The 24,140-nt window shown below is 49.3% G+C and overlaps 2 protein-coding genes across 3 annotated transcripts; both read right to left on the bottom strand.

Moving 5' to 3' along the window:
• Positions 1-663: 663 nt before the first annotated feature.
• On the bottom strand, positions 664-9,945 carry pik3c3 (phosphatidylinositol 3-kinase, catalytic subunit type 3). Its single transcript, XM_049745177.2, has 23 exons — positions 9,486-9,945; positions 8,693-8,881; positions 8,147-8,290; positions 7,934-8,063; positions 7,723-7,809; positions 7,542-7,637; positions 7,306-7,377; positions 7,115-7,219; positions 6,489-6,581; positions 6,227-6,412; positions 5,964-6,094; positions 5,713-5,794; positions 4,584-4,651; positions 4,401-4,506; positions 4,211-4,327; positions 3,591-3,722; positions 3,360-3,488; positions 2,892-2,961; positions 2,758-2,822; positions 2,329-2,413; positions 2,183-2,257; positions 1,724-2,109; positions 664-1,301 (listed from the first exon to the last, which is right to left on the bottom strand). Exons 1-23 carry the CDS (start codon positions 9,548-9,550, stop codon positions 1,287-1,289), a joined length of 2,628 nt encoding a protein of 875 aa, XP_049601134.1. The 5' UTR covers positions 9,551-9,945; the 3' UTR covers positions 664-1,286.
• A 1,083-nt stretch (positions 9,946-11,028) lies between these two features.
• On the bottom strand, positions 11,029-23,939 carry LOC125983638 (macrophage mannose receptor 1-like). Of its 2 annotated transcripts, XM_049745069.1 has the most exons (50): positions 23,828-23,939; positions 23,696-23,746; positions 22,995-23,215; positions 22,806-22,918; positions 22,514-22,635; positions 22,381-22,443; positions 22,145-22,300; positions 21,969-22,060; positions 21,373-21,487; positions 21,243-21,293; positions 20,995-21,162; positions 20,665-20,775; positions 20,487-20,588; positions 20,091-20,299; positions 19,905-20,017; positions 19,639-19,760; positions 19,504-19,566; positions 19,262-19,417; positions 19,068-19,156; positions 18,702-18,822; positions 18,535-18,570; positions 18,286-18,453; positions 17,998-18,117; positions 17,819-17,929; positions 17,711-17,746; positions 17,073-17,293; positions 16,888-17,000; positions 16,664-16,779; positions 16,526-16,591; positions 16,284-16,439; positions 16,085-16,173; positions 15,611-15,731; positions 15,441-15,476; positions 15,192-15,359; positions 14,972-15,091; positions 14,793-14,903; positions 14,688-14,720; positions 14,459-14,622; positions 14,413-14,428; positions 14,051-14,197; positions 13,760-13,894; positions 13,530-13,690; positions 13,332-13,455; positions 13,192-13,246; positions 13,055-13,121; positions 12,852-12,985; positions 12,738-12,781; positions 12,488-12,661; positions 12,256-12,410; positions 11,029-12,184 (listed from the first exon to the last, which is right to left on the bottom strand). In XM_049745069.1, exons 1-50 carry the CDS (start codon positions 23,868-23,870, stop codon positions 12,077-12,079), a joined length of 5,586 nt encoding a protein of 1,861 aa, XP_049601026.1. In that variant the 5' UTR covers positions 23,871-23,939; the 3' UTR covers positions 11,029-12,076. The 2 variants fall into 2 exon arrangements, with proteins under 2 accessions (XP_049601026.1, XP_049601016.1); XM_049745059.1 differs by having other exon boundaries at positions 14,413-14,622.
• Between the last annotated feature and the right edge of the window lie 201 nt (positions 23,940-24,140).

Here is a 24,140-nt window from a genome sequence, read left to right as displayed (position 1 = left end):
ACAGAACGGCGGAGGCGGAGCTTGTACTTCCATGGCGACGACAGCGCAAAAATGACAGAAACGAGCAGTTAAGAAAGAAATGCCCTTAATGTTATGTGACGTTTCTTGGAACACAGCACATGAAAGAATGAATATGTGGAACCGGGATATATGGCGTGAATATCTGTCGCGCCCATGCCCAATGACGTGCATTTTAGTCTACATCCAGCAGATGGTGCTGTTTTCTTGTTTTAGCCTAGTGGCACTGTTGCAAGTACTACTGCCTAAAATGTTCAAATATTCAATGCGCTTTTCCTTTAATATTTTTACATCAAACCGAGAATCTCACAAAAAAATAGGTCCATAATTGTATAAGAGGCGCATGCCGATAGTGAACAAAGAGGAGGTAGAGGACTGAACTTTGTGGCAAGGCTTATTAGTCAGCTTAAACTGGTTGAAAAATCTGATTTGTAATAAGGAACGTTCACACAATTGGACTGAAGAGAGCTGCAACATTAAAAACAGAGTGGTTGAGGTTTGCCCGATAATGTCAAATGTCTCCCTTTTATAAACAATAAGAACCCCTTCCCCTGACCTTTTTGCAGCCTGACATGAGTTAAGTTATTTGACCCTTAATGTTGAACAAATCTGCACTGTGTTGACGAGCACATGGGACACTCCGGATTTCACTTTTTATCTAACCTTTATTGATCCAGGCAAAATATACATCTGACAAATCATTTGCTGTGCCGACCAGACCACTGCTCAATAAAAAAAAAAAAAAAACAATAACATGATTATAGAATCAATAGACGTCGACTTATACATGTCATTAATTTATTAGCTCACTAAATTGTATTTACAAGATTAAACAAAAAGACAACGTGTGTCCCGGGTGGCACTATAGGGCACTGGTTAGCACGCCCGCCCCACAGTTCAGAAGTTGGGGGTTCAATCCTGGCGCCGGGCTTCTTGTGTAGAGTTTGCATGTTTGCCCCGCGCCTGCGTAGGTTTTCTCTGGGTACTCCACTTTCCCCTCCACGTTCCAATAACACGAGAGGCCGATTGATCGCTCTAAATTGTCCGTCTTTGTGTGTGCCCTCCGATTGGCTGGCAACCGGTCCAGAGTGTCCCCGGGTTACGGCGCAGACAGGTGGGATAGACTCCAGGGCGCCAGTGATCTCGTGAGGAAAAGTGGCTCGGAAGAAGATGAATGAACGAATGAATGAATGCGCAGACGGTCCTTGCACTTCTTTCTTGGCCTTTTTCCAGCTTCATGTCCTCCGGACCGGGCCTCATCCCACAGCTCACCTACGCCAGTACTGAGCACATGCAGGTCATGAGCCGCAAATGAATAGAAAAAAAAAAATCGGTCATGTTACAAATCGTCGTTAGGAAACGACTGAGCCATCTCTGGAATAGAGTAAGTGAAAAGAAAGACGATCATATGGGTGACGATCATGCTTATATTTTGTTTTTATAAATTAAGTGTTGAAATGATGATTCAGCGTAGGCGGGGCCCAACCATGATAGAATTTTTTTTTTTTGTCAGCCAATTCTTGGTGAGATATTTCAATAACCGATTAATCGGCCGATGAATAAAATTATTTCTTTTTTTTTTTGGAAGACCTTGTGTTCCTGATTGTCGTAGGCGGGCGGCATCGAAGCACAAAAGTGCGTGTACATGATGCTCATGTGCCGTCTCTTGAGTTCAACCCTAGCCGTCCGAGAGTGCGTCACTTACTTGAGCAAACTTGTGAATCTGTTCGACCACGGCGGCGAAGAGGGCACCCACGCTTTCGTCGATCAGACTCTGCATGTAATGCACAGCCTCCTCGTCCGATAGGTCCAGCCGGAACTTGTCCTGCACTTTCTTGACCGTCTTGTCGGGCTCCAAGGCAATGTCGGGAATATTGGCGTCCACCATGAGGGAGAAGAGATTGAGAATCAGGTTGGAGTACCTGCGCAGGTGCAGGAAGGCGGTGTAGCACTGCTTCCGGAACTCCTGGTACTGCTCGCTTTGCATGCCCCCCATGCCCTCCACCATCTCCTTGCTCAGCTTCATAGGCGGCGGAAGCGGCTTGGGATCGCGGCCCAGGATGTAGCCAAAGTCGATATGGAAGAGTTTCCCTGGAGGAGGACAAAGGTGGAGAAGCTATTCGTAAAACGCACTTTGGGGTGGGGAGGACTCTCGGGACCGTACCGGTCTTGGTCAGGAGCAGATTGTCTAGATGTCGGTCTCCGACGCCCAGGATGTAAGTGATGACGCAGTAACCGGCTGAAACGCAGCAGAACCGCCATTGAGATCCGCCGTCCCCAGAAGAGTGGTCCCGAAGAAAACAGACTCACCGCAGCTCTTCACGTAGGTGTCCATCACCTCCGGGCTGATGCCGTACGGCCCCTTGTCACTCGGCGCATGCTTCCTGAAGAAGCTCTAAAAGCGGCATCGGCATCTCGTCACCAGTGAATCCACACCACTTTGAAATGATTCCATTTGATGACAAATAATAATAACGCATCTCTGTCAGCTATCTCTGATGCTCTTAGTATACTAAGACCTTTGGAGAAGAGCCTGGAAGACACAGACGCTGGCTTTTATGAAGCATAAAAGGCCTTTGGTGTCGGAGAGGGGTTGACGTGACGATGTTATAGGTAACTAACGATTGGACATGATTTTGAGGTTGCAGCGCGTTGATGCTAGCGCGGACTAGCAATGTGCTAGCATCTCCAACGATACGGTGTCGGATGCGATACTGATCAAACGCGAGTGGCCCTGACCTGAATGTTGCCTTCCGTTGCCAGCACTTCGGCCACTGGAACCGACTGGACAAACTGCATGAAACCTGAAAAACAACAATAATTACAATCTTGAATTACTGAGCTACGCTCTTTTCCTCCGCTGTCGTCGCTACCATGCTTGGTGCTGGTGGCTAACACTTTGTAGGGTGTCAACTTCAGGTCCAGGTTCTCCTTCCTTAATAACTGAAAAAAAAATATAGTGCTTAACAAATGTCATTACTGACACAACACAAATAATACATTGGTTTGTTGAAGTTATTTAGACTTGCAGAAATGATTTGTGTGAAAAAACAGAAAACAACTGTTGTATTTTGTTGTAAATTAAGTTAAAAACTTCAAAAATGTTTTTTTTTTTTTTTTTTTTTGCCAAAGGTATGTTGACATTATTTTTCGACTTGTAAAAATGAGTTGTATCAAAAAAAGAGAAAACAACAGTTGTATTGAACGTATTTGTAAAAACGTATACAGAACACACCTATGTAAAAGAAGTTGAAAAACTTCCAAAATGATTTTTTTGCCAAAAATCATCAGGCTGAAATGTCATCAACGGGTAACAATGAAAGCGGCGTGCGGGCATGTACTTTATCCATGAGCGAGATGATTTGAAGGATAAGCTGATCCTGTCTCAGGTCGTCGCCGTGTTTGAAGATGACCGAATAGGTGGTGCCGGCCTCCGTTTTGAAGATCAGTTTGGCGGGCATTAGCGCGCTCTGATTGGAGAGAGCCGAACACGAGTAAGCTGCCAGCGTCGAAATAGCCCAAAAAAATATATGAATTTTAAAAAAGGTTCGGAAGCAAGAGCTTTGCCAGACCTTAAAGAGCGTCGCCGTCTCGGGGACGATGCCTCTGATCCGGATCTGAGGCTCCAGCGGGAGTGGGATTGGCTCGATTTCCGAGAGGTACACCTTCTCGTTGTCGGCCAGAAGGGTCTGCAACCGCTCAGTCTGGGGAGGGGGAAAAAAAAAAAAAAAAAAAAACATGCACAAACGACTATTATGACCTCGTTATTAGGGTCACCTAGCAAAAAAGGAAGACATGACCGGATTTCCATAACTCGCGTGACAATAAGGTGCAGCATGGCAGATAACATCAATAAATATTCCTTAAAAAAGATGTTCATTGCCACTATCAGCAAAAGTAATAAAAAAAAAGACCCCAAAAAATTGTTGCCCTGGGTCAACGCTAACACTCAACGGGGAAACAACATAGGCTAACAGTTAGCATCTATCTGGCAGTTATTTATTTATACATTTATTTGTGTTCCTCTTTAATTTGACAAAGATGAATGAAAAGGAAAAAAAAAAAAAGGATATTTGGTTGATATCAATGGGGAAAGATGATTTGAAATCCCGGTGTGGTCACGCAAAGAAATACAACGCGTTCCTTCCGAGGGATCATTTTCAAGGTACGTATGTCCCTGATTTTGCTGCACCTTCTTTTTGCGATTGCCGCTCTCCCTCTGCACAGCCTTCATCAACTGCACCAGCCGGTCCACAAAGGTCTGCTGGGTGGCTAGGAGCGAGCGCATCACCCTCACGCTCTTATCGCCCTGAAGATGAGGAACGGGGTTAGCGGAGGAACGGGCCACCATGGTCGATCGAGGGCTACTTTGGTTGGCGAACCTTGAGCAAAGCTTGGCTGAACCGCCTCATGACGTTTAGGTACATCTCGTGAGTCTTGGGGTCTCTCTGCTGCGTGTCCTGGTCCTCACATTCTACAATAACGTACCTGAGGAGGGAGGGAGGACAACAGGCGGGTTAAAACCTTAACGAGAGATGCGCACGGCCACACAAACACACACATACCAGTACAAGTAGTTGGCCAAGGTCGAGTTCTTGCAAGCACGCGAGATGAGAAATGTGCACAGGTCTTGCTGCAGATGAGAGACAAATTTGGTCTTCTTACTGTGGGCGATGTCTACACACATCATGAACACTGAGCAGAAGTGAAAATGTGCCTGACATTGTGTGTAATGAAGGGGTCACCCTCCCCTCCAAAAAGTATTTCGGTTTTATATCGATTTTAAAGATTTAGATCAAATCAAGATACCATATTTTCCGGAGTATAAGTCGCACCAGTCATAAAATGTATAATAAAGAAAAAAAATACATCTATAAATCGTACCATTTTCCGGGGAAATTTATTTGGCAAAATCCAACACCAAGATTAGACATGAATAGACAATAGACATGCGGTTAAGTGTGAAAATGACATGTGAAGTGATATAATAATGTGTTAATAATTTCACATTTGGGTCCCTCGTGAGGATACGTCGCACCCCCGGCCAAACTGTTAAAAAAAAAAAAAAAAAAACTGCGACTTATAGTCCGGAAAATACAGTGATGTGTTGTGTAACGGGAACAACTGTCGATTAATTTAATAATCATCGCTTGCTTATTTTGTCAATTTACGAATCGATCAAATTTTCATTTTTTACTTTTCATTGCTTTTTTTCCAGAAGAAGGGCATCATTTCAAATTGACAACGGAAAAGATACACAGTTACGATTACTGGTCTATAACATGTCAGAAACATGTTGTTAACATTCCGTTACTGCCTTGGTCTGTAACGTGTCAGAAACATGTTGCTCATTGTTTTCCAAAGTAAAAACGGATGTTTGCATTTATTTACTTATTTTGATTCAACACAAAGACAAACAGTCTGCTTCCATGGAGGACTGCACAAATCGGAGTATTTACTGAGGAGAGGGTGAAATGCCAAGAATTTGGATGACTTTCAATTAAACAGGAGCTTGGAACCTTTACTATACTCTTGAAAACAATTACATCTGATAATCGATTGGTTATCAATTATTAGTTGCACCTCAAAAACGTTCTGTGATAGTGTTTTTTGTTTTCTAAATACCCCAGTTGCTTTTTTTTCCCGTCTCTTTTGCATGTCATCGTTGACACAACCTGTGCTTTTGATCCCTACCTCGAGATTCTCGCCGTCTGCTCCTTCTTTGCCCTTCTGCGCAGTGGTGACGGCTCCACATGTGGCCGTCAGGATCTGGGAGCTGCGCCAGCAATGAACAAAGTGGCAAAAGGTGGGCCGAGGGCAAACCCGTGAGATTCCGCCCGAGAAATTGCAATACGCAAAAGACAAACAATGACGAGTCAGGCAGCATTTCCGAGTTAAAATTTAGGCCAAGAGCTGAATGGCGGCCAAAACGCATCAGCGCTGACCTGTCCAGCGCGGAGTCATCTGAGAGTCCCTGGGCGTCTCTCTTGCTGCCTGGCTCCAGGCCTCCTTGGATATCACTAAAGTTCTCATACTTGAGAGCCTGCACCAGCTGGAGAAGATACATGAGCAGGTCCTGCAGGGTGTGCGAGGCAAAACATGAAAGCGTTTGCCAAGTCGCGATTAAAAACACCAAAGAAAGGTCCTTCTGCCATCTCAACGACAGCATTTTGTAAAGAAACTTTGAACGATTGATCGTTCTTTGTACCTCGTCGTCGGCCTGCTGCAGCCGCGCCACAGCGTAGCGTCGCACGGTCGGGTTGGTGAACTGCGAGGACAGCAGCTCCAGGGAGTCCTCTACGTCCATAGGCCTCCATTTGCCCAGCAGCTCCAAGGCCTGCTTAGCCTCCTGGGGCAGATCCCAGTTGACGCACTTGAGGAACTTTGTCAGCGCCTGCGGCACAGGCCGATTAAGAACTCTGACGGTAAAGAAAGCGCACCGGGATGCAAGGGTGGGGGGCGGAACCGACCTTTTCCTGAGTGGTGAGGTAGTATCGGAACTTCCACACCAGGTCCTGCTCTTCCGAGCTCAGCTGCTTGGTCGGAGGGTAGCTCACGATGATCTGTTGACGCATGTAATTAGTCCGCTTCCTTCATAGCAAAGACGGGGAAATACGTCAGTCGTGTGTTTTTCTTTATCAAGGACTCTTATTTCTGGCTTATTTTTCCATCTCAAATCTTTTGTTTTAGCAGATGCTTCAACTTGAGTCACACATTTTTCCAAAGAGCGCCTCATCATCCTCATGGCAATTCCACCATCATGTAAGATTAAGTGCGACGCACGTTTAAAGTTTTTAAAAACAGCCAAGTCACACATGAAGAAGGGCCGCCGACAACTTCAACAAGTTGAGACTCGTTTAACATAAAAAAAAAAAAAAAAAACTGTTATTGTCGTGAAAGAAAAAAAAAAACAACCTCCAACGATTTTTGTGAAGAAATGACTTTATCCATGGAGATTGATCTAAGATCCATTTGATATGACAATCACATCAAAGCTTGGCCAACAGCGAATGTAGGGAGGAGTCATCAATTTGTCTTGAAGGTCATTTTGATCTTCAACGTAAATATCTGGTTAGAAGGCGGTTTGGCAACTTACATTAAGCTGGTCCCGCGTGGCGGCGTTGGGCTTCAGGTCATGGTCGGAAGGCCCGCTGCGGAGGCTGCGGGCCAGTTTGTGATGCTTGCTCTCCACTAGGTTCTCCTGAGATGGGCAAGCGCTTAGCACAATCACTGCTGACGCCTCTCCTCCTTCTCCAAATGCGCGTTTGAATGTGCCCGCGTGCTCACCATCCCCATCTGCGGGTCAGGAACTTTGACGATTTCACAGCTGGGGAGCGTGGGCGCTGCGTCGTCGCCATCCTGAAACAAACAATCTTTCAATCCAACCAATTTTCCTCGTCCTCGGGACATATTATGGAACATCCACTTTATATCGAGACTCTCAATTGCCCGCTCCGACCGGAGTCGTCACGGTGAGAGAATCTGGACCGGTGTACGCTGTGGGTCAAAGAAAGCGAGCTCACCTTTTCATAGTAGACAATGCTGTATTCTTTGTCGTTGGTTTTCACTCGGGGAAACTCCACCATGAGGTACATGAAATTGGAGCTGCGCTTCTCGCTCTGGCAAAAAAAAAAAAAAAAAAAAAAAAAGCCACACGTTATGTTGCCGAGGGACACTGCCCACAAAACGCGGTGGCGACGTCACCTCGTTGATCATCTCAATCTCCCTGAAGGTCAAGCGGTCCAGCCAGTCCACCTTGACCATGTGGCCCTGCCGATGGGCCTTTGTCAGCTGCGTGGGGAAGAGAGGAAGCTGAGCGCTGTCGCAAAGCCGCGCGACCGCGACGCATTTCGCAATTTAGGCCAAATCATTCCGAGCCTGGCATCATTTGTTAGTAAGCACAAAAAACAAATACCTTGGCAAGTCTGCCCATCTGGTCCTCGGTCACATTGTTGCCGGTGCGTCCCGGCGTGGTGGTAGCCTCCGCGCCGTCGCCCTCCACGCCGGGCCAAACCTTCAGGTCGTGCATTCCTTGTCTGAACATTCTGCAGGGAGACGGGAGGTCATTCTTTAATGCGAGATATAGAGCCAAGGTGGGGCGCAACATCCCAGCGCATTAACAACTCACCCGTATTTGCCAAACAGTGTGACCGTAGTACCCCCGACGGGAACAGCTCGTCCAGGTCCATAGATGTCCCACACAGTGAGGGCCACCTGGGCGCTTTGGGGCAGGTCTGGATACTTGACGGGTAGCCGCAGCCATTCGTTCCAACTGCGAGAGAAACTTTTTTTAAGGGCAACCAGCTCAGTGGCCGAGGGGTAGAGTGTCCGCCCTGAGACTGGAAGGTTGGGGGTTCAAACCCCAGCCGGGTCATACCAAAGACTATAAAAAATGGGAACCATTGCCTCCCTGCTCGGCACTCAGCATGAAGGGTTGGAATTTTTTAGATCACCAAATGATTCCCGAGCGGAGCGCCGCTGCTGCTCACTGCTCCCCTCTCCTCCAGGAGATGGATCAAAATCACACGGGGATTGGTTAAACGCAGAGGACACATTTCATCACACCCAGATGTGTGTGCGCGTGTGTGTGTGTGTGTGTGTGACAATGATTGGGACGTTAACGTTCACTTTAAGGCAAGCGGATGGAGGCCAACGTGCACGTAGCGGGACTCACTTCCAGCGCGTGCTGAAGGCCTTGTAGGAAGTGCGGACGGGCAGAGCCAGAGGCTTCCCTTCGGCAAACACCTGGCAAGTGACGTAGAGGTCTGAGCAGTGATCCTGGTAGAGGCCGGAAAAGCGCAGCATCGGGTCCTCCAGCAGGGCTTTGTAGCTTTTCTGCTCTCGCTTGCCTTCCAAACTGCCTCTGTTGGCACATGTAGACACACAAACACGCACAAAAGGGTCAGTCGCGGTCTCCAGTCGCAAAAAAAATGGTCTGCAGAAATCCTTCTGACGTGTGATCTGGAGCGGTGGAAACTGATGCTTGACATGCTCACAGCAAGCCTTCTCATTCTGCGGTTTTCTCAATAACGGTATTCCCATTTAAGTTAGTGATTTAGGGACTTTTATTAAAATTCTGGGGGCAGCTGTGACTTCACGAACGCCTCCCGTTAATTCGTTGTCATGTGAAACCAGAAGACCCGCGTTGCCACCCTCAGCTAACACCGTAGTCACTGTTTTTAAAATTAAGGCCTAGAAGTGCTCTTGCTATCATACAGCTTTTATTTATTTCTTAACCCGTATTTGCCAAAATTCTGTCTTTACTAGGTTAGCGACTTGCGCACAGATTCACCGCCCGCCGCTATACGAACGAAACTCCGTCGTAAAACGAGATTGGCATCGAACTATCTTTAGATTTTGATATTTCAGAATAAGGAAACAATCATATCGATATCACAAGCCAGATGAATGTTTCTATAGAGCAATTATCCTCCACCCAATAGCTGTGCCTTAAGACGACGACTTACATCTTAAGTTGAACATTGATGTCCAGGTCGCAGCTGTAAACGTAGTTAAACTTGTCCGTGTCCATTTTCTGGCGGAGGAAATCCACGGTGCGTTCTTGTACCCTTCAGACCGTTTAAAAATTCAAAGCGTCGTTGGAACGAAAGCGCAACACTCGCACTTTTAGCGCACGGCTCGAGCGTCACATTGAATTTCCAAAAGCACTCAAAACGCTCGACACCAATCCCTCTCGGGTAAGACTTAAGTGTCAGCTGCAATGCCTCGGACCGGCGCCACAAAATGGACGCTAGATACTCTTAGTCGACACCAGTTTCTCTATTAACTTCAAATCGTGTATCACTAGCAAATGTGTCATTCGGAGAGCCCTTTCCGGGGCTTATTGAAATTTCACCACCACAAAAAGGCAACCAGCAGCGGAGTAGAGATAGCGATAGCTGCTGTTAGTCCAAACCAGCCAACTGTCGATGCGGCTGTGAACAGACTTCAAAAGAGAAAATCGATCGATGCAATTTTAGTGCGATTACAATCACTGGCGAGGCGAAATGGAGGAAGTGGGGAAGGAGGAGGCGGGGTTTAACGCTCAAGACAAACTTGAATTTAAAGTGATAGTACCAATATATTTGGCAATGCCTCGGCGATTGTTTCTCGGCTTGCGACAGTCAGCCAAAAGTAGGACCAACTACTACTGATTGAAATAGGAATAAATACATTTATGAGTTCAGGAATACCTCTGGAAAAGTAAGGCATTTATGTTTGGTTAATTATTTAATTAAAATAAAAATGAATCATATGAATGAGTTTAGAAATCTTATACTTGCCGCTGCAAATTGTGCAAATGGAACAACTATAAAAGCTTAGCAATGTAATGTAAACAAAAGCTGAGCCAACATTTCCAACTGGGCTCCATGTGGGTTTTAACATGGACATATGAGCATGGGTTTCATCTGGTTAGGCTCTTGGGTTCCACCAGGGAAATACCTGATATAGCCCACATGGTTTTGTATGGGTTTCCAACTGAGGTGCTTGTTGAATATTTGTTTTGTCAGACTCTGATGTCTCTGATGCCTGTTTGTTCAGATTTACCAAACAGTCCCAGGCAGGGGTGCATAAGTGTTAAAATATATATATATATATATATATATATATATATATATATATATATATATATATATATATATATATATATATATATATATATATATATATATATAAAAAAGGATGGTATGAATTTTGTCCCAAACAATCATGTTGGAACGGAGGAAGGAACTTCATATAAGTTGGCCCACAGCCACCTTCTGTAATACAATAAGTGTATATATATATATATATATATATATATATATATATATATATATATATATATATATATATATATATATATATATATATATATTCAACCAAATGCAGAGAGAGTTCATTTTTTTTTAAAAAATGTGCCTTTTGTTTTTAAATTTAGCAAATGTTTGTGTTAAGGATGAACCGAACAGTTTAGTTGCCACTGTTTTTGAATCAGTCAAAAAATATTGGGGGAAAAAAAGCCCTGAATCGTAATCACTCGCTTTTATTTTGAAATTTTTACAACGACAGTGGAAACCAACATTTTTCAGACAGCAATGATGGATTAAAACACTGCCATTAGTCATCAAAAATGTAAGAAGTGGATATAAATCTACATGAGACACAGTGAATTGCAGATGCGGTACCGTAGCGTAGAAATAACGACAGTAAAACCAACATTTTTCTGACAGCAGCGATCGAGTCGAAAACTGCAATCAGTAATCAAAAATGCGATAACTGAATATAAATTGACAGTGACTTGTAGATGCTGTAACAGACCACAGAAAAAGATGGAAAATACTGGATTACCCTTCCAGTGACATTTCTACAGTCGCAGACATCATTGGCAGTAACGTAGCTCTCTAGCGATTCAAAATTCATTCTTTGTAATCATACATTCTATAGAAGCTTTTTCTTTTTTTTTTTAAACAAAAAGCTGTCAAGTCCGGGCTCGCATTTTAAAGGCGACGAGGACAAGACAACACGACACGAATAAAAACAAAACCATGAACGATAGCAAGAACCGACTTTGGACTTTCATTCCAGCCTCGAGACTATTCTCGTCTCTCCCGCGCTTACGATTGGGCTCTTTGAAAGCACTGGAATTTCTGTACCTCGTATTTTGCTCTTTGAGTCAGTAATTTTACAAAAAGGCAGTCAAAGTTAAGTCAAAAAAAAGAGAAAAGGACAATCCAAGTCGAGTCGAGTGTAAGTGAACATAGCACGCTCGTTCACATTGCATCTGGACACGACATCTCGTTGGCTGATAACAGCTAAGCTAAATGCTAAAAACACTTGGGATGAGATAAGTTCTCTCTCCAGGCCTTCGGATATGTTGCGGGCCTTAGCTAGTGATATTTTTTGTCTTTTTATGTTTTTGTGGGGTTTTTTTTGGTTTTGTTACAATAGTGATACTATTTCTTTGGAGCAGAGTAGGAAGGGCATTCAATCTTTGTCTTTGATGATGACTTGCTTGCATTGTCAATTTTCTCCATGGGCTCTTGGGCCGTTGGGAACCGACACAGCCAGGCGGACTCTACGGCGCCACCTGTGGCTCCGGTGCGGCAATTGGAAAATGCGCTGTGGGCATTTTGCACATGAAGCTGTTGACTCGGGCGCAGGACATTCGCTTCCATCTTCCAGTCTGAAAGAAAACGATCCATTTCAGTGGAGCGCAAAGCTCTTCTTCTTCCCAATGCTCATTGGAGGACGCACCTGCCGCAACACAGCCACGCAGTGTTGGTCGAGGCCGACGCGCTGGATGGGTTCTCCCGCGGCCCAGTGGGTGAAGGTCACCTCGCGGCGGTCCGACCACACCAACGTGCCGGGAAGCGGCAGGTCGTTCAGTCCGGTCCACATGTCGCTGGTTTCTGATGGGAGGGAACAGAGCTCTCATCCGGTTCTCAGATGTCGACGGGGACTGTTAATTAACGGTCGGGATGCGCACCAAGGTGGGAGACATTTTTCACTGACGCCTGCTCCATCTGGCTGCGGATGGACACCAGTTCGGCACCGAAACCACGACACACCTGTTGCGCATCAGCCCAGTTCTTTTTGCCCTCAAATGTTTTGTAGCAGAAACCGGCAAACTCCTCCCAGTCAGGCGCCGCGCATCTGGGCTCTGCAGGAGAGACCCCGTGTGAGTTGTAGTCGTCATGACAGTTAGCGTGGGGTAAACAACTGGTTTTTGAACTCACCCCCGTCCGCAAAGGTGTTAGACACACCCGGTGTGTCGTTCGAACTGCAAATAGTAAAGCGATCATTAGCCGGTGACTCTTCATGGGACTTTTCCGTGAAGGTCGGCCACTCACTGTTTGGAGGTGATCCCGTTCCGGGTGGAGCCCGTGTAGACTTGTGGTTTGGGAGCTCTCATCACAATACAATCTCCTCCGATGTCGTTCCGGATGACGCCGGCGTGAATGGCGGCCGCGCAGATGTGCGACTCCTGCATTTATACAAAGTTGCAGTCACAGACGACACGTCGACCGGTGGGTGGGCTCAGGCAATCACCTACCTCCGAGTAGACCAATGTTCCAGCGACAAAGTGCTCCTCTTTGCCGCACCTGGGCGGACAGTAGAACCTGCAGAAGACACACATATTGTGAAATTGACAACAGGCGGTCATGAACCATCGTGTCAGGCGTGACTTACGTCATCGAATCGGTGAAGCGGACGCTGTTGAACTTTCTGGCGCAGGTCGTCTCATCTGTCGGACAAAAGGCCAGAGTTCGTGGCATGTTTTGGGGTTGTCGTTTTGGGACACCAAAGCGGCCGCGGATTGCGTTGCTCACCCTCATGTGGGCATCCCAAGATGTCGAAGCGGAGGCCAAATTCTGGACGATTCTCCAGCGGCAGGATGCGGACGTACTGAGCGAACGCGGGCGTCTCAAGCAGATGAGTCCCACCGCCGACGAACTAGAAATCGAATGTTTCCTTGTTTGTTGTGACGAGATGGGAGGATGAGCTCACGGTCCACTCCATTGGCTCACCTTCCCGTCCGGGTGTTTGGTCCACTTCTTCCTATCGACGCTCAGTCTCATCTCAAGTGGGATGTCCCAGGAGCGAGTATCGGTGCTATTACAGCCCTGGGTCACGATCGCCGTCACCTTTCTCTTGTAGCCGAGGTTCACCAGGATCCAGCTGCCGAGGGCTGGAGGGGGGCGGACAAAAAAACGCGCAGAAGGAGACCAAAGTGCCAAGCGGTCAATTTTCTACGCACCATTTTTGGACGGCTTCCAGCAGGACTCCCCGTTGAGGCGGGCTTTTTCCGCGGTGGCGTCTTCCATCGAGGAGGAGGCTTTGAAAGAAGAGTCCGCGACGCTGCCGTCGGAGATGCCCAGACTGTCGAGACACACTGAGGACAGCCAAAAGTCATTACAATTCGGAACGGATGCTTCGAATAAAAATCCGGCCACGGAGCCCCTCGTGGGACTCCTTGCATTGTTTTTCTGGGAATGCGAAGAGTCCTAGATTCAGTGCAGGGCGGAAGATCGCGAGACGTGAATCCCACCTTTCTGTTCGCAGCTATAGACCATGTGCAGATATTTGGAGGGGGCAGGGCAGGACACGTCCTCCAAAAGCTCAATGTGGCATCTTTGCTGGGTGTTGCACAGTTTCCTGTAGCGAGGGACGATGCCTTCCACTGAGCAGGTGGTCTCTGCAAGTCACAACGCGTCGGTGAGTATGAGCATCGACGAACCAAACGAGCATCTGAACGGTCGGTAAGCATTGCTTCAATTTCACGACGTTCCGTAGCAGGCCAAAGTTGTTTGGGGACTTTCAGGAGAAAACCAAGTGAAATACGCTGAATGGGCCTTCTGAGGTAGGCGGACAAATGCTTTCATTGGCCAATGGTGGATTCTCAGCTCTTACCGTCTTCCAATGAGTCATCGTTGTCGTCGTTGTCGTTGACGTTGTCGTCGTCGTTGAATGAGTAGTCGTCGTATGAGTCCTCCTGGCAAACGTCGTCACTCCGCCGACCGTAAAAGGCGGACTGGATGCTGATGCGGCTTTGCTTCTGACCCTCAGCCTCGCACACGAGGTCAGCAGAATGCTTGTTGCAGACAAGGATCTCCTTAAAGCCTGCAAAGCATCGTCGTGTCATTTTTGTCTCGTGTCGTTTGAAGCCAACGTTCAAGGAGACTTGCCGTCATGAGGCCGCGGCGCTTTTGGCGTGTCTCCTGCAGGATAAAAGCAAAAGACGCGAGTCAGCACGTTGTGAGAATCGGTCGAACGTCGCCGCCGCGTCTTACCTCTTTTCTTGCACATGTAGCCTCCCTTCTTCCGGCAATCGTCAAACTTCCAGCGGCCGTTGCTTGTGAGCAAGGAAAGACAGGATGCACCAGAGGGCTCACCGGGGTCATCTGGAAAGAGACGACAGATGCTCAGCTCCATTCCTCGCAGACAAACATCGGTTGGGTTTTGGACCCACCTCCGTCCACGACGATGTAACCAAACGGGGATCCGTCAGTCCACTTGATGCCGTCTTTCGTGACGTTGTTGTTGACGCCCAACCACAGAGAGGGAATGCTTGGCAGAGAAGTGTACAGACCTTTGGAGGGAAATGGTCAAATGCGGAACAACAGATTGAAACAGTGCACGTTGGGGGAATTCAACAGCCCTGATTGCGACCAGACAGACGGACAGCCTACTTTGTATGAATGCCTGTTCTTGTGAGTCGGTGATGCTGAGCAGGTCGCCTCCGCGGCGGAGGCAGTCGTCTCGTGCCTCCGTCCAGGCCTTGGCGTGCCAGTGTTGGATCAGGTAGCAGAAGTCGGAGGAGGGTCGGTCCCGCCACCAGCCGCACTTTGCACTCCGGCCTGCAAGCGAGAGTCGAGTCACTTGAGGGTAAACGGGCGACGAGAGACCACCGCACGTCGACTGGCGTGTGGGACGCCCACCTGCCGGCGGAGGAAGAAGAAAGTCTCGGACCATGGCTGGAAGGAAGGAAAAGAGAGGACACGTTAGCACTTTGATGTAGCTTTGCCTTGAAATGTAAAGTGCTTTTCAAATGAAATTTGTTCTTCATGTATGTATTTAAGTGCAAAGTGAGTGGTCGTCATTTGCTGACCTTCTTTACAGATGAATGGCTGAAGATTGGTGCAGGGCCAGTCCTCAAGTTTTCCAGTCTGCGACAAGGCAGCGCAGTCTCCACGTCCGGCCGGCCTGTCTGGGACCCACTCGATCTTGCCCTGCGGACGACACGCCGGACGTGACTTTGGCGCGTTTGGTCTCGCTCGCCACCACCGCATTTGCTCCAAAATGATGAGTCCTCTCTCCTCCCACTCATCCACACTTCCCCAGTGTGACTTGAATTCATTGGACAATTTCCCTCCACTTAAATCACAACTTGAGTTTCAGATTCAATTTCATATTCTCGAGCGACTTTGACCTGTGAAAATCTGCATTTTAATCATACATGATTAATACACGTCATTTAATTTTATTCTCATAATTTCACAACGTTTCTCTCTTCTGGTAACATGACGAGCATTCGAACTTTTGACTACTTTTGTAGGCCGCTCGCTCTAAACGTTTGGCTTACCGCAGGAGTTGCGTCGCTCCACTCAAAGTTGCCCTCGTTCTTCTTGAGTCCCACCCAAGATTGCAATCCTCCTACATATGGCGCGTGAGCTTGAGGAAATCACAGAAAGCGAGAAGAGCATTCAAAGGTGTCAGACGTTGGCAAACGCTGGGGGGGGGGGGGCGATAGCTGGCGTCGGCAGTTTGACCCTGGCGCTCACCAGCCAAGAATTTGCCCTCGTCCCATGAGAGGACGCTGGCCAGGTGACCTTTGGATTCTCGGCAGAACTTGTCGGCATCCTTCCAAGTGCGCTCCATCCTCCCAAAGTGATAGCAAGAGCCCTTGTACAGGAAGTCGCCAGGGTCGCAGAAGGAAGCTGAAGCCGCCGAGAAACACGGATTACAAAACGGCAAGGGGGCGCTGCGGGTGTGAAAAGAAAGGAGAAGCGTGGCTGCCACTCACTCTCCACTCGATGGTAGCCCAATCCGTAGTCTTTGTAGGAACACATCCCTCCCTGCAGGAGGCAGTCTGCAGGAGGATGACGTGATTGCTTTTGTTCCTCCTTTCAGCGTCTACATCGACACGGACGTGCACACTTACCGTCGGGCGACCTCTTGCACATGTACGCCAGTGAGGATCCGCACGAGCCATGTCTCCACTTGCCAGGCTGACTGTACACACCTTGGTTGACGTAGGCGCAGGACTGAAGGTGGGAGCTGTAGAGATAAGTCATATAAAAAACACGCACACCCGCAAAACGTTTTTCCCTTCTTTCTCTGTGCCCCGCCTGACAATGAAAGGACGCAAAGAGGTGACCGTCTTACCTTCCGTCTTGACGCGAGTCCCTGTTGGCGTAGGCCGGGGTCACACCGCTGTCGGACCAAGTCAGCTTCTTTTCTCCCTCTTCAAAAAACTGACACCAGTTCTTGGTGCAGTCCTGCCCAAACCAATCCCGGTTGTCAGTCAACTACCGGCAGCGAGCCAACAGCAGCCTGCGCTCGCGTCTCACCAGATTGGAGAGCCCGATCCAAAAGGGCTCGTCGCCCATTTGCTCCTTCACGAAGCTTTCCTCGTAGGACGAGACGATGGAGACCAGGTCGCCGCCCTCCCAGAGGCAGTCGTGACGAGCCCCCAGCCAACCGTTGGTGGGCTCCATCTTCTTGTAGCAGTTGGAGCCGTGAGGATTCCATCCGTTTTTGGCGTCACATGATGCCTTGGGATCGATCAATGCTGATAAAACAGCAGAGTTAGTTGCCTTGGTCATGTTTCAACGTTTGGTGAAAAGCAGAAATTCAGCAAACAGGTAACAATGCAGTCAGTCGACCCAATTCAGTTTTTGCCAAATTGCGTCGCCTGCTTGACTGGCAATCCACAACTGACAAGTCTTTAGAAGGACACGGGCATTGAAGGCTATTAGCAGTCACAAACAGGGCCAGTTTCAAGATGCTGAACGATCTCAAAGAACCAACTCGGGCTGCCGCAACTGATTATTTAGCTCATGGGCTAGTCACCCATGGTATAGTCACTATTGAACGGCGAGCAGCTGATCTTGCACAACCTTCATTCGCTTACAACCTGAATTCTTTACGCTAGGAAAATAAAAAAAAGACTTCCTGTCGTTGGAAGTCACCGTTCAAGGAGACGTACCATCATGAGGCAGCTGCGGCAGTTTTGGAATGTTTCCTGCAAGACAAAAGCCAAAGAAGCGAGTCAGCACGTTCTGAGGATCGGCCGAGCGTCGCCGCCGCGTCTTACCTCTTTTCTTGCACACGTAGCCTTTGTTCTTCCGGCAATCGTCAAACTTCCAGCGCCCGTTGCTTGTGAGCAGGGAAAGACAGGACGCGCCAGAGGGCTCACCGGGGTCACCTGGAAGGAGACGACAGATGCTCAGCTCCGTTCCTCGCGGACAAACATCGGTTGGGTTTTCGAGGCACCTCCGTCCATGACGACGTAACCCAGCGGGGATCCGTCAGTCCACCAGCTGCCGTCTTTCGTGATGTTGTTGTTGATGCCCAACCACAGAGAGGGAGCGCTCGGCAGAAAAGTGTACAGACCTTTGGAAGGAAATGGTCAAATGTGGAACAAGAGATTGAAACAGTGCACGTTGGCGGACTGCAACAGCTCTGATCGCGACCGGACAGACAGACGGACGGACGAACGGACGGACGGACAGAAGGACAGACGGCTGGCCGACCAGCCAACCAACCAGCCAGCCAGCCTACTTTGTATGAAGGCCTGTTCATGTGAGTTGGCGATACTGAGCAGGTCGCCTCCGTGGTGAAGGCAGTCGTCTCGCGCCTCCTTCCAGGCCTTGGTTGGCCAGTGTTGGATCAGGTAGCAGAAGTCGGAGGAGGGTCGGTCCTGCCACCAGCCGCACTTTGCACCCCGGCCTGCAAGCCAGAGCGGAGTCACTTGAGGGCAAACGGGCGACGAGAGACCACCGCACGTCGACTGGCGGGTGGGACGCCCACCTGGCGGCGGAGGAAGAAGGAAGTCTTGGACCTCGGCTGCAAGGAAGGAAGGAAAAGAGAGGACACGTTAGCACTCTTCGATTTGCCTTCAAATGTAAAGTGCATTATGTACATCAAAGGCAGGATTATGATGATGAGAGAGCACGTGGTCATCATCACTTGCTGACCTTTTTTACAGATGAATGGCTGAATATCGGTGCAGGGCCAGTCCTCAAGTTGTCCAGTCAGCGACAAGGCAGCGCAGTCACCCCGTCCGACCGGCCTGCCTGGGACCCACTCGACGTTGCCCTGCGGACGACATGCCAGATCGATATTTTCTCACACTAGATGTATCCATTTGTCTGATTTCTGAGCCGCATTGTTGTCCATTTACAACTGTCTGCCAGTTAAAGCACAATTTGAGTTTCACACTCAAACTTTCCCAATTTTTTTTTCTTGTAATTCAGTTCAACTTTGTCTTTCGTCACCCGATGTGACGCCTTCATTCCGGGCCGGAGACAACTGTTGCAGACGGCTCCAAACGTTTGGCTTACTGCAGGTGTTGCGTCGCTCCACTCAAAAATGTGGTCGTGTTTCTTGAGTCCCACCCAGGATTGCAATCCTCCTTTGTAGGGCATGTGACCTTGAGGAAATCAGAAAACGCCACTGAGCACAAGACCTGCATCCAAACTTGACAGATGTTGTTGTGAGACGATTGCCGGCATCGGCGGTTTGTCTTGAAGCTCACCAGCCAAGAATTGGCCTTCTTCCAGTGAGTGGACGCTGGCCAGGTGACCTTTCCCTTCTCGGCAGAACTTCTTGGCGTCCTCCCAAGTGCGCTCCATCTCCCCAAAGTGATAGCAAGAGCCCTTGTACAGGAAGTCGCCAGGGTCGCAGAAGGAAGCTGAAGCCGGCAAGAAACATGGATTACAAAACCACAAGGGGGCGCTGCAGGTGCGAAAAGAAAGGAGAAGCGTCGCTGCCGCTCACTCTCCACTCGATGGTAGCCCAATCCGTAGTCCTTGTAGGAACACAGCCGTCCCTCCGGGCAGTCTGCAGGAGGACGACGTGATTGCTTCTGTTCCTCCTTTCAGCGTCAACATTACAACGGGGGTTCAGACTCACCGTCGGGCGACCGCTTGCACATGTACGGCAAGGAGGAGCCGCACGATCCATGTCTCCACTTGCCAGGCTGCCTGGAGAGGTGCACACCTTGGTTGACGTAGGCGCAGGACTCAACGTTGGCACTGTCGGGAGAAGACACACACGTGAAAACGTGCCAATTTGGAGACTTTTCCTTGACACGTGTGCTCGCTCAAATTTTGCAAATGGGTTCCATAATCCCGCCGTGTGTCCCTCATGGACGCAAAAAGGTGACATGAGCTCCTCACCTTCCGCCTTGACCTGAGTGCCAGTTGACGTAGTTCAGCGTCACAGCGGTTTTGGACCAAGTCAGCCTCTTTTCTCCCGCTTGAAAAAACTGACACCAGGTCTTGTTGCAGTTCTGAAGAGTTCAAACCCGTGAGTCGTCAGTGAGCGAGCCAACAGACGCTTGCTTGCTGGCGCTTGCGTCTCACCAGATTGGAGAGTCCGATCCAGAAGGGCTTGTCACCCATTTGCTCCTTCACAAAGCTTTCCTCGTAGGGCGAGGTGATGGAGACCAGGTCGCCGCCCTCCCAGAGGCAGTCGTGACGAGCCCCCAGCCAACCGTTGGTGGGCTCCATCTTCTTGTAGCAGTGGGACCCGAGGCGTTGCCACCCTTTGTTTGTTTCACACGAGTGAACGACTGAGGACAGACGGACACATTTTGGGACTATTCTGACGTCACAGCGCCACGTTCTTTGCATTCTTCAGCGACGTTAAGATATGCGACAAACAAAGGGACCACGCCTGCATCAACACTGACATCAGACAAAAATCACTTTGGTCTACTGACACGCGTCGGGGAGACTGGACCGAGCGCCTTGTCTTACCTCGTCTCTTGCAGACGTAGCCGCGCTTCTCCTCGCAGTCGTCGACCTCCGGGCCGCCCTCGCCGCCGAGTAAGGAGTTGCAGCGTCGGCCGGAGGGGTCACCTGGAAGGAGACGGCAGACGCTCAGCGCTCCTCCACGGAAACGGACGTCTTCCGGCCAGGTTTTAGAGCCACCCACCTGCGGCGGCCAACTGGACGGAATCGGGTGAGGATCGGGCCGACCGCTCGCTGCCGTCTTCGACCGTGGTGTCGTTGGTGTCCAACCACAAAGAAGCGTTTGGCAGAAGACCTTTGGGTCAAAGGTCAACACGGTTGAAACATCTCACAGGCGCATGTGCTTAACCGTAATGAAGTGCGGATGACGTCTGGCTCGTGTTCTTGTCGCTGGGGGCCGGCCACATGCTTTTCTTTGGATTGAAAGAAACTTGGCAAAGTTTGGTGCTCCCTCGCTTCCACTTTCTCCCGCATGGATTCTTTCATCAAGCACATTAGATTGTGGACAGCCTACCTTGGACGAAGGCGTGTTCCTGCGAGTCGGCCACGCCGAGCAGGTTGCCGCTGAGGCGGGCGCACTTGTCTCGCGCCTCCTTCCAGGTCTTGGTGGCCTTGGAGTCGATCAGGTAGCAGAAGTCGTTGGCGGGGTTCTCCTGCCACCAGCCGCACTTTGCGCTCTTGCCTGCAAGCGAGACTCGGGTCAGGTCACTTGAGGGCAAATGGCATTTTGCATGTGGGCTGCAGGGTGGGACGCCCACCCACCCGATGCTGATGTCGGCACTGGGCGAAGCGGAAGGATGTCTCTGGCCTTGCCTGCGAGGATGTGAGAGGGATCAAACATGAGAGAGCGCCAAGAAGACAAAGGGCAAATGAGAGGTTGTGACTTGCCGACCTTTTTGACAGATGGATGGACGAAAGCTATCGCATTGGGTCAGGCGAGCTTTACCATCAATTACCAATTTGGAGCACTTAGATGATCTGTATAAATTATACCAAGGGACATCATCCTGCGGGGGGAGGACACAGACTCGAGCGGGTTAGTTGTTGCAGCTGTTCCCATGGCCTCCCAGCAAATCCCTTCAAAGTCACTTTATTGATTCGAATCTCTCCAAATCAGTTTCATCACCTCTTTCTCACAATTAGAATTCAGATTAAAAGGTTTCAATGAAAAAAATGTTGCCCTGCAAGACGAGCGGTGGGTGCACTTTCATTCGGTTGATCACCATGGTGGTGATCCTCATTGAATCCTCATCGAATGAAAAAACACGTTTGTCTTGCAACACCGCTCAAGGCAAGTCCAATTCAAATCAAACCAAACCATTTGACAGGCAGAGCGAGCGAACGAGCATGCTTGTCCGATTTGTCCTCCTAACTCAAAACAACTTTGTTCTGCTAAAATCCCACTTTTCAACACGACGCCTTCATTCCGGCCCATTGACAACTTTTTGGACCTCGATCTGTTGCACACAGGCGAGGTAGGTCACTTACTGTGGTTGATCTGTCGCTCCACTCAAAGTAGACATCGTTCTTCTTGAGTCCCAGCCAAGCCAACCATCCTTGTCCATCTCGTCGCACGTGAGCTTGAGGAGAGCGGAACAAAGACTTGTTGTGAAACATTGCCGGTCCATTGCTGGCCTGCTCATTTTGCCTTGGCGCTCGCTCACCAAACAAGAATTGTCCGACAACCAGTGAGTGGAGGCTGGCCAGGTGACCTCCCTCGTCCTTGCAGAAATTCTCAGCGTCTTGCCAGGTTCTACGTCTCCCCTCAAAACGGTAACACGAGTCCTTGTACAGGAACTCGCCAGAGTCGCAGAAGGAAGCTGAAAACCAAGAGAACCTCGTTAGAAAAGCACAAGGAGACGCTGCGGGTGTAGAAAGAAGAAACGTCGCTGCCGCTCACTCTCAACTCGATCGTAACGGTAACCCAAGTCTTTGTAGGAAGACGGCCATCCGTCCGGGCAGTCTGCAGGAGGACGACATGATTGCAATTTTCCTCCTTTCAGCGTCAACATCCCAAGAAGAGACAGACTCACCATCGGGCGACCACTTGCACATGTATGCCAGTGAGGATCCGCACGAGCCATGTCTCCACTTGCCAGGATGATTGTAGAGGTCCACACCTTGGTTGACGTAGGCGCAGGAAGCAACGTTGGAGCTGTCGGGGAAAAGTGGGGGTAAATGAGACCCACCACAAGGCAATTTTGGAGTCGATTCTCCTCTTCGGATCGAAAGAAAACAAAAGCTGCTCACACATTTTTGGAAAGGCGTCCAAAATGTTCCCGTGCATCTTGCCGGACACAGAACGCAAAGAGGTGACCTTCTTACCTTCCCTTTTGACGCGGGTCCCAGTTGGTGTAGTCCGGCGTCATACCGGTGTTGGACCAAGTCAGCTCCTTTTCTCCCGTGTCCAAAAACTGACACCAGTCCTCTTTGCAGTCCTGCCGAAACCAATTCCGGTTCTCAGCCAACTACCGGTAGCTAGCCAACAGCCGCTAGCTAGCACTTTGGTCTTACCAGATTGGAGAGCCCGATCCAGAAGGGCTCGTCGCCCATCTGCCGCTTCACAAAGTCTTCCTCGTCCGTGGAGGTGATGGAAACAAGGTCGCCGCCCTCCCAGAGGCAGTCGTGACGAGCCCCCAGCCAACCGTTGGTGGTCTCCATCTTCTTGTAGCAGTGGGAGCCGTGAAGAGTCCATCCGACTTTTGCGTTACATGTCGCCTCAGGAATGATTGGTGCTGATGAAAGAGCAAAGTTGCCTTGGTCATTTGTCAGCGTTTGGGGGAAAAACACAAATTGAGCAAAGAGACAAGAAGGAAGTCGCTGCCAAATTGCGTCACCTGCACGACTGACAATAATACAATATGAGATCAATCAAGTGGAACGTAAGCGTTGCGCAGAGGCTGAGATCAACCGGAGTCCAATTCCCTGTTGGCCGTGCACAAAGTTGGTCAATAAAGCCAATTCTGATTCTGAAATCATCTATCCGCAAAAAATCAACAAGGCCCTTTTTTCGTTTCTTCTCACGATCAACCCTTTTCAACATGCTGAATAATTCCAAGGACATGTCAAAGGACGGAGGGAATTCAGTCCACTTCTGTCTGACATGCGTTCGTCCGGCCTCTGCTGTCCTCCCCCCTTGCCTACCCGTAGCAGGGGAGGGAGGGGCGGGCGGGCGAGAGGAGAGAGAGGGCTGCGACCCTGTGTGGGACTCCCACCTGATTCTGATGTCGGCGCCACACGAAACTCGAAGGAATCTCTGGCCTTGCCTGTAAGGACGACGTGAGAGGATCAAATATGAGAGAGCAACCAGAAGACAAAGGGCAAATGAGAGCTCGCGACTTTCTCACCTTTTTGACAGATGGGTGGGTAAACCTGGCCGCAAGGCCACATGGTAACTTCACCAGTCACCACCAATTGGGCGCAGCCGTCACGTTTGTCGTGTCCTGTACGCCACGGGACGTCATTCTGCGGAGGGAGGACACAGCGGGTGGGCGTGACTTGAGCGTGTTAGGTGTTGCAGCTGCTCACATGGCTTTCCAGCAAATTCCTTCAAAGTCACTGTATTGATTGAAATCTCTCCGATTCATTTTCACAACCGCTTTCTCACAATCAGACTTGTTGCCATATTCAGACTGACACGTTTCAATGAAAATGAAAGGT

Source organism: Syngnathus scovelli, chromosome 1 (assembly GCF_024217435.2).
Source record: "Syngnathus scovelli strain Florida chromosome 1, RoL_Ssco_1.2, whole genome shotgun sequence".
Taxonomy (NCBI): domain Eukaryota; kingdom Metazoa; phylum Chordata; class Actinopteri; order Syngnathiformes; family Syngnathidae; genus Syngnathus; species Syngnathus scovelli.
The sequence above is the reverse complement of the archived record's forward strand: the minus strand, read 5'-3'. Positions and strand labels throughout refer to the sequence as shown.

Bases quoted from the DNA above. Each gene is read 5' to 3' on its own strand.
- pik3c3 (XM_049745177.2), bottom strand. From the start codon at position 9,550: ATGGACACGGACAAGTTTAACTACGTTTACAGCTGCGACCTGGACATC. The intron at 7,810-7,933 runs GTATTTGTTTTT...TTCCCCACGCAG, and splicing joins AGATGGGCAGACTTGCCAAG to CTGACAAAGGCCCATCGGCA. The intron at 5,795-5,963 runs GTCAGCGCTGAT...TTGCTGGCGCAG, and splicing joins GATGACTCCGCGCTGGACAG to CTCCCAGATCCTGACGGCCA.
- LOC125983638 (XM_049745059.1), bottom strand. From the start codon at position 23,870: ATGTGGCCTTGCGGCCAGGTTTACCCACCCATCTGTCAAAAAG. The intron at 18,454-18,534 runs GTGGGCGTCCCA...TCTGGCTTGCAG, and splicing joins CCTTCTTCCTCCGCCGCCAG to GCCGGGGTGCAAAGTGCGGC. The intron at 17,001-17,072 runs GTGAGACGCGAG...TGGTTTGGGCAG, and splicing joins GGATCGGGCTCTCCAATCTG to GACTGCACCAAGAACTGGTG.